Here is a 9,486-nt window from a genome sequence, read left to right on the forward strand (position 1 = left end):
GCACAGATGTCCTGGGCTGCTTTATCTGTGCCAGCCCCTCTTCTGCCTTCACTCAGCTTGAAACCCTTTGGCTGTGTCCGAGGGTTACTGTGCAAATTCCAGTTAAGAGACTTGTGGCAATAAATGTTTTTTTTATTATTATTATTTTTTTTTATTTTTTTTTTTGTCAGAATTTAAGGGCTGCCAACACTAACAGCGAAGGGAATTTTGCCTTCTCAGGTGATTCACTCGCATGCCCTTTTCATAAGTGGGTGGTTAGTCAGCCAGATGGGGCAGGAGCAGCCCAGCTGCCAAAACTTGCTGTTCCTCGGTCCCTTCTCTTTTCAGTCCATCATTTCAGAGCGCAGAATCTGAAGGAAAACAAAAGTGGTCGGTCACCTGCGCGCTGCGCTGCGAGCACCACAGCCCCCTCCCTCCTCCTGCAGATGCACTCCGACCACTTTGCACCGGGAAAAACAAATAAATAAATAAATAGAAGTTCCCAAATCCCCAAGCCAGAGACAGAAGCCGGTTCAGGAGCCGTGCAGGCAGCTTCTCCGAGCAGCAGGGGGGCCGCTACCTGCGGCGCTCCCCGCAGAACCGCGGGGCCGGGGACCCCCGGGGGACCACGGCAGAGCCCCCGGGGACCCCCACGGGTGGCGGCGCTGGCTCGGCGCCCTCTGCCTCGCCTCACCCCTGCTTGAACCCCTTGCCCCGCAGCCTCCCCGTACCGGGCCGAGCCCCGGCAGCCGGCCCCACCTCACCCCACCCAGGGCTCCCATTGGCCCCCGATGAAAGTCCAGCGAGCCTCCCCGCCGCTCTATAAATACATAGAGGCGGATGGGGAGGCTGTCACCTCCGCGATGGGAGCCCGCAGCATCCTTCTCCGGCATCCCGCCTTCACCTGCGGCCTCGCCGCCGGGAAGCCTCGGGCAGCCTCCTCCCTGTGCGCCCTGCGGGGCCGCGGGCACCCCCTGGCCGCCCTGCCCGGACCCCCCAGCTGGCCCCTGATGGGCAGCCTGCCCGATGTCCTCTGGAAGGGGGGGCTCAAGAGGCAGCATGAGACGCTGGTGAGGAGGAGGGAGGGATGGGGGAGATGGGGATGGGGGAGATGGGGATGCTGGGGATGCTGGGGATGGGGATGCTGCGGCAGGGCTCTGGGGAGCGCCCCGCACTCACCGTGTTTAGGGTTTGGGGGTGATGGTCTCTTCTGCGCCCCCCAGGCCGAGTACCACAGGCGCTTCGGGAAGATTTTCCGCATGAAGCTGGGGGCTTTCGACTCGGTTCACATCGCAGCCCCCTGCCTCCTGGAAGCCCTATACCGCCGGGAGAGCTCCTGCCCCCAGCGCCTGGAGATCAAGCCCTGGAAAGCCTATCGGGACTATCGCGACGAGGGCTACGGGCTGCTGATCCTGTGAGTGGTGGAGGGGTTCATTTCGGGGCGGGCAGGGACCGGGACTCCCCCCAAAACTCCGCAGGGACCGGGACCCACCCAGGTCTCCTCTGCCTGTGGCTGCGGTGAAGGTGCTGCCGGGGATGCCTTGTTGCACATGCTGCGGGGGTGTCTTCTAATCCGTCTTGCTTTTTTTTCCTTCTTCTTTTTAAAGCATCATCTCTCTGTCTTTTCAGCCTGGCCGTTTTTAATTCAGCCAGGGAATTAATTCAGCCTTTTCCTCCTAGGGAAGGAAAGGACTGGCAGAGGGTGAGAAGTGCCTTCCAGAAGAAATTAATGAAGCCCAGCGAAGTTGTGAAACTGGACTCCACGATCAATGAGGTGCTGACACATTCCTTCTGTCCCCCCACGGTCCTGGAAACTTAGGGAAAAACAAAGCAGACCGAGCGGCCTGGTTCACCTGGGCTGCTGCTCATCTGGTCTGCAGTGATAAAACCATGAATGAATGCTCTGAAATCCCCCGGGGAATAATGAGTGCAAACTGATTATCGGGTCTGACCAAATGTGAGACCGCACAAATTTATAGCTGAGACTCACCACCTCCACAGAATCACAGAATAGTAAGATTATTCCACAATGATATGGGCTCTTGCAAACAGGGGCTTTGCTTACTTTTCATGCATTCAGTGTTTTTTGCCTTTACCTCTTCATTTTTGGGTTCCTCCTGCCAGGCAGGAGAACACCTCACCTCCCTCTTTAATCTCCACATTCTTCACTGAGTGTGAGAAACAGTTTAAGTGTTTTTTGTTTGTTTGTTTGTTTGCTTTTTTTTTTTTTTTTTTTTTTTTTTTAATTGTGAAGCTCCAGCATTATCCCAGTATCAGACTGAAGCATTTTGTTCTTGTGGAAGAAAGCTCAGTTCACAGAAGTACAGACAGTAATAGCATCAGCAGTGTAAATCCAAACCTACATTAACACAGCGGTAAACAATACTGTTAAAGGAACAGGAAACATAAATACTTCTACATGTATTTTATGCAAGATTGCTATCTGTTTAAGGCACAGTTGAAATGTTAATTAAATAGGATTTTTATCTATTGGTGTTATCTTTTTTTTTTTTTTTTTCCTTTCTCTTTTCTCTCCACCACTTGAAGGTCCTGGAGGACTTCATGTATAGAATAGATGAAGTTTGTAACCACAATGGACAAATGGAAGATGTATATTCGGAATTCAACAAATGGTCATTTGAAAGTAAGTCTTTTTTTTTTTTTTTGCCTGAGAACAGTATGCATTTTGTACCTGCAGTGACATTTCAATTGAAGTCTAATTAGTGATGACTGTAAGCTAACTATTTCCAAACTATAAACTAAAGTATCATGGAAATTATGTTGCAGAAAAACCAGGGGATCATTAATATATGTAAAAATCATTAGCTGTTACACAAACTCTTCAGTTCTGGCCAGTTACCTATGTGGCTTGTAAGAAATTTCAAACATTAATAGTGGTTTAAATTCAAAACTTGGGGGTATCACAGTGCATTTCTCCAGAGTGAGATCAGGTAGCCCATGACCACTTCTGTCTGATATTTAACTGTCAGCAGCACAAGATCAATGAAAGGATCCAGTAACAGTGAGGAAGTCTTCATTGTAGACAAGTATTGGAAAATCCTAATTAAAATGTTTTGCATTGAGATTGAGAAGCACTGGACAGAAGCCTTCATCTTCAGAAACCTCTCAGAGCTTGCTAAGGAGCTTCCTGCCAGGAGTGACAGGGCAGGACAAGCTGCAGCAGTGGTTTCTACAAGGAAGGGTGGTCAGGAGAAGTGCTTAACTGAGTGAGCTCTGCCAGATCTGCCTGCTTGTGGCTGGCTCATCTGGCAACTCATGTAATGAGTTCCTAAAAGTGTGCGTAGTGTTTTGTTTGGTTGGTATTTTTCCCCTCCTCTCCACTGTCAGTGGTGATGGCTGCTTTTGGAAAGTGAAAAATAGGAAGCAACGGCTCAGAAAAATACTATATTTAAAAGTGAGTGGGAACGGGTGGGCTGTGGGATGCTGCCAGTGTTAGTAAGTGGTTTCTGGCTGTGGAAAGAACTAGGAGATGCTGGACTAGACAGGCTCTTCAGCCCCTCTTTTCCTGCAACTTGGTTCTTGTCAGTAGGGTTGACCAATAGCTTATTTTCGAAATATGCCATCCCTGTTTGGCAGAATGGTCTGCTGCTCATGTGTGAAGATCAGTGGTGAATTCTATTTGTGAGGAAAGTGCCCCGGGAATGGGGCAAATGTGCAGAAGGTATTTTGGAGTGCTGTTCTCACAGGTGTTTATTATAGGACAGAGAACATTTTTCAGAAGGATAACCAAAGCCACTGCCTGAAAATAAATGGTGGACACTAAATTATACAAGTGAAAGGGTGAATAATAATATTGCTTAACAACAGGTATCTGCCTGGTGCTGTATGGAAAGAGGTTTGGTCTCCTACAGCAGGATGTAGAAGAAGAAAGTCTGAATTTCATCAAGGCTGTAAAAACGGTATGGATGAGTCTTTACCTGGGGCTGTACCAATTTTTCTACTGCTGTGGGGGTATTAGTTTAAATTGTTCACCTGGAAAAAAAGAAACTCAAGCTTCTGTGTTACATGTGTGTTGGCAGCCTTGTACACCTGATGCCACACTGGAATGTGCAGAGCTAGTGCTGAGCATCTGACTGTCCCTTTTATGAAGTGCCTAAACCTGTAGGGGTAACTGTTGTGTAGACAGCACGGTAATCCCAGAAATATAGTAGTCGGGTTGGTTGGTTAACTTTCCTCTCCCTCCAAGGCACCTGTTGAGCAATGCTGCTGTTTGTTGGGTGACTCGGAGTTGTGTGGGATTATGCAGATTTGCTGCTGTGCATCTTGCTGCAGCTTGGCCTCTGATGGTTATAGCCCTATTTTTACCCAGCTAAAAGAGAGGCATCTGGTCTAGCTTAGTTTTTTAGCTCTACTTGTTTTCAAGGGTGAGAGGCACTGCCAAAGGGTGGCTTGTCCATTTCTAGAACAGGTGCCTAAAATAGGTAGTATGGTAGGTAGGATTTTCCTGGTGAAAATTACCTCCTACTTTACAGTCTAATTTTGTTCGGATTACAAATAGATTTTAAAGATTTCAAAAGCTTTCTTCACCACAGATGATGGCTACTTTTGGAATGATGATGGTGACCCCTGTGGAGCTTCACAAGGGTCTGAACACAAAAGTCTGGCAAGCTCATACTAAAGCGTGGGATGACATCTTTAAAACCGGTTAGTTCTTTAAACTTCTTCTTCTTCTTCTGCTCTTTCCCTCTTGTTGGAATTAACTTTTTTCATATTTGTTACTGCCCTACATGGCTGTTAATTGCTACTTCCAGCTCAGATTAAGACACCTTTCCTGCAGCTAACTACAGACCTATTCCAAGCACAGGAGCACTGTTTTCTCACTTAGTGCTGTTTGTGTGGCAATACCTAGTCCACAGGGAACCCCCAGAAATTTGGAAACCAGTAAAGTCAGAGCCCAGTTTAATCTGTCATAAATCACTGGAAACTGTATAAATGTCTCTAAAGCAAGGTATACAAGTTAGAAAGAGGATGATTCTTGTAGGCTGCTGTTGAGAAACAAGAATTTTACCTGTAACAGTTTGCTTAAAGAAAAAACTGATTTTCTGAGCAACCTGGAAAAGAATTCTGAGTCTTAAAACAAAAAAAAAAAAAAATAAATCATAAGGTATAGGTTGGCTTTTTGATAACATTTCCTGTCTATTTAAAATGAATCAGCCTCCAAGGTTGCAGAAATTACTCTAACTCCAGATATGAAGCAAGCTTATATTGTCAATATATTTGACAGTGATAGCTCTAGCTAAAGATTAAGAAAAACTTTGGCACTCAGATGTGGCACTCAGATGATTGTAGTGCTGAGGGGTATATTTTTCTTAGGTGTTTGAGTAGTTGATACTTCAGGAGTTCTAGTCATGCCAGCCACATGTGCACTTGTTTTATAGCTTTTTAGTCTATGGCTGTTAAGAAAGACACCTTAAACCTGTTTTGTTCAGAAAAAAAAGTATGTTGCCTTTGCTTGGTATGAATAGTTCCTTAATTAGGAATTGGTTTTAACAATTGGGGTGTTGATGAGAAAGGATGAGTAAAATCTAGTTTGCTATATTTAAATACAAGAAATGCATAACATTTGGCATCTATTGTTGCCTTCCCATAGTAAATGAAAGCTTACACTTCCCCTCAGGAAATTAAGTACTAAAAGTTCTTTGATTCATTAACACCTTGATCTCTTCTGAAAATCCAAGCCAATAAATTTTACAGACTCGTATTTCTGTTTGCTAAGTATGTCATTTCACACATCACTGATTTCCTTTCCTAATTTTAGAATGGAGAACTCCCAGCAGCTTACAGGAACTCTTTCTGTTCACAGTGTTTTGTTTTGTTGGTTTTTGTTTCTTTGTTTTTTGTTTTGGTGGCTACTTGTCTAAATGAAAACACCATTATTTATTCAGCACAATGCTCTTTTATTGAAAAAAAAAGAGCATATGTTAGTATCCTCTTTCAAAATCCTGCATGTGAGCCATGTATTTTTTAATTTTTGTAGTATTTTAACTATTGTTTTCCACTGACTACCTCGTGATACTCCCTCCTCAGCCAAGCACTCAATTGACTGTCGGCTGGAAAAACATTCTGCAAACCCTCATGAGGATTTTCTGTGCGACATCTACTCTGGAGGACAACTTTCTAAGAAGGAGCTGTATGCTGCCATCACAGAGCTCCAGATTGCTGGAGTTGAAACGGTAAATTCAACTTCCTTGTAGAGAGTTTTTAAAGTTAACGTCCTTGCTTTCTTCCATAATTGAACCAACACAAAACCTGAGAGTGAGCTAATGCTGCAGTTGCTTCAGTGGCCTAAATTCCTAGAGAATGACTTGGGGGATGGCTCCTAATCCGTTAAGTTTACAAAATACTGTAAGGCAGTGGCCAACTATAAATGTGTCTTTGAACTTCTGGTAACTTCTTTTTTCTGTCACTAATTGGAAACCTTACATTTCTTTTTGTTTTGTTTCAGACGGCCAATAGCTTACTGTGGGCTTTGTACAACATTTCACGCAATCCACATGTTCAGCAGAAGCTTCTTCAGGAAATACAGAGTATTTTATCTGCTAATGAGAGTCCAAGTGCTGAGAACTTGAAAAATATGCCTTACCTAAAAGCATGTCTGAAAGAATCCATGAGGTAAAATTCTCAAATAACTTGCAGAAAGCAACATGACCACAAAGTTTTACCAGCTAGTGCATACTAACTTTGTGCACCTTGTTATTTAGGGTTGCTTAATATACATATAGGAAGAAAAAATGCTAGAAATCTGACCCATTTTTTTCTTTCACTGTAGATTAACACCATCCGTACCTTTTACCACTCGCACTATTGACAAAGAAATGGTTCTAGGAGATTATGTACTACCCAAAGGGGTAAGTCAATTAATTTAGCTTATTAAAATATTTTATCAATTAACTATCCTATAAACAATTGAAGTTAGTTGGAAATTTCAGTCCCAGAATGACTTTGCCAAAGGATGGGTTTTGGCATCAGACCTAAGTGAGAAAGTCAGGACAAGAATTCTCATAAGTGGGAAAACTATCTCTGCCTGCACTGTTATTTAGCCAAAAATATTTTGGTGTTCCATTTCAAGTTTTTTCTTCCAAATTTTTCAATTATTTTCTGAAGAAGCTATGACCTTTCCTGTGTTTGGATTAATTTTCAGAGAATTGCATGAGTCCTTCTGAGAAAAATGCCTTGCCTTCACTGCTGCTTTTTTTTCCACTAACAAGCTGATTCACTTGGTAGCTCTAAGCCAATTCTAAGTTGAGACTGTCTCTATTGCTTTGTTTGTAGACAGTACTAATGATAAATACCCATGCCTTGGGTTCCAATGAAGAATACTTTAATGGCTGGACTCAGTTTAAACCAGAGCGCTGGCTTCAGAAGAACTCAATAAATCCATTTTCTCATGTCCCGTTTGGCATTGGGAAGCGGATGTGCATTGGACGTCGCTTAGCAGAGCTGCAGCTTCACTTGGCCCTTTGCTGGGTAAATACTCCTCACATAACATCTTTTACACAATGTGTGGTTGTTCTACACTTCATCTTATCAGAAGATGTGGAAGCTAAAACATGCTAACTGAAATGGTTGTGTTTCAGATCATTCGCAAATACCAAATAGTAGCAATGGATGATAAGCCAGTGGAAACACTCCATTCAGGAATACTGATTCCCAGCCGGGAGCTCCCCATCGCGTTTCACAGGCGATAAGGTATGGGCATAACAGTCTCCTGAGTAATGAGACTTTTCTTTGAACCTCATTTAAAATCATCTCTTCACTTAAACTCGTATTTCTATGCTCTCACAATGTGAGACTTTTTAAATGCCATCATTCTTCATTACTTTTAACAAAAAAACATATGTGCTGCAAAAGATCACAATATACATTCTTTTTCGTTTTAATACAGCTTGCAAACTGACAAATGAGAATTCTACTGCTGCCTTTCCTGAACAAAATATACATTGACTGGGGAAGCCAAAACCTGTGGTAACTGGTGGAGAAACTGCAACACACATGCCTCAAACAACAGAAACAGTACCAGCAAAAGCTCCTATAATGTTTTATTGGAAAACATGGTTAATTCAGCTGTACTTGGCAATGCTAAAAGGAAAGAAAAATAGTCTGCACATTCATATACCTACACAAATACACTGGCTTAGTGCAGGACGGAGTTTGCTGTGAGCTACAGAGTGTTAGATATGGTTGTTAGTGCACAGGAAAACTATTACAGACACAAACTGCTCAGCAGGCTAGCCTGAAAAAAGCTCATCTCCAGTTTGTGGGTATCATAGAGGAAATCTGGGGGGATAGCAATCACGACTGCTCTGTTCCTGTTAGCTCAGGGTTGAAGAGCTTCAAGAAGTCAGCTTAAGGGTAAAGAAACTTGCTTAGTCCTTATCTTTTTTTTTTTATTATTTTTTGTATGCGAGGCCTTATCCTTTAATGGAATCACTGGAATCCTATGGGTTCTGCCACTATAAAATGATGATTATCCTAACAGGATAGTTCCTTCAGCAGATAAGTAATATAAAATGCATGTTTAAAGCATCAGAAGAAATAAGGAATCTAAATATTTCCAGGTTGTTTTTTTTTTGTTGTTTTTTTGGTGGAGATTTCAATACCTAAATATTCAGGTATTTCTATATCTAAAGGTTAAAATTGTCACTGCCCTACATACGCAATACTGTATATTAACTATTATGGCCACAAGTGTATTTTTCCTATGATGCAGTTTCAAGTGAAGGTTTATATACAAATCCGTGAATGATTTCTTTGTTATATTCTGAAATAATATAAATTCTTAGCATTTGTTGTCTTCTAGGGTGGTTTTGTTTGCCTGTTTGTTTTCCTCTGTTAGTTATTGTCATATATTTTCATGCATTTACATGTTTGAGTATGTGTAAAGCAATCTGTGCATTATTTGAATCTTTCTAGACAATTTTGTAACAGCCAGTTTTGTAATAAAAATATTTTCTATAAATATTCAACCATAGTTTTATAATAAAAGTCTTCATTGTGTTACAAAAAAAAAAAATGTGTATTTCATAGTAACTTCTTGAACAAAAAATTGCCATGATATTTCCCTCTCTCATGCTTCGTTGAGCTTAAACTGCTTAATGCTTGATTTGTGTGGTATAGTTGCAGCACAAGAAACAACTTGGGGTGAGACTAATAGAAAACTTGTACTCTGTTCATCTGTTGTTTTACATCTGCATGCCTATAAGTCTTACATCAACCATTGATGAAACAAACAGCTCCAGCACAAGCTCAGTTCTGTCTGTTAGCAGTGTATGAAGGCAAAGGCTACATAGCTAAATGATGATAAGTGCATTACCTATAGCTATACCCCATAGCCTCCAAAGACTCAAAGAGATTTTGATTCTTAACATGGTAGACTGAAATCTTAATTACCACTTAAGTGCCCCATGATATCCCAGATTTCTATTAACAAAGCTTTCTGACTCAATCCCATACCTAACCCCACAAGAACTTCCAATCTAGGTTTTC

The 9,486-nt window shown here is 42.2% G+C and overlaps 1 protein-coding gene across 1 annotated transcript; it reads left to right on the plus strand.

Moving 5' to 3' along the window:
- The first annotated feature begins 871 nt into the window (after positions 1-871).
- CYP24A1 (cytochrome P450 family 24 subfamily A member 1) lies at positions 872-8,925 on the plus strand. Its single transcript, XM_082772937.1, has 12 exons — positions 872-1,049; positions 1,203-1,393; positions 1,660-1,753; positions 2,527-2,623; positions 3,808-3,899; positions 4,533-4,644; positions 6,028-6,173; positions 6,446-6,612; positions 6,770-6,848; positions 7,273-7,467; positions 7,578-7,689; positions 7,886-8,925. Exons 1-11 carry the CDS (start codon positions 990-992, stop codon positions 7,686-7,688), a joined length of 1,344 nt encoding a protein of 447 aa, XP_082629063.1. The 5' UTR covers positions 872-989; the 3' UTR covers position 7,689; positions 7,886-8,925.
- Positions 8,926-9,486: the final 561 nt, after the last annotated feature.

The sequence above is a fragment of the Aythya marila genome, assembly GCF_965140915.1.
Source record: "Aythya marila genome assembly, chromosome: 16".
NCBI classification, from domain to species: domain Eukaryota; kingdom Metazoa; phylum Chordata; class Aves; order Anseriformes; family Anatidae; genus Aythya; species Aythya marila.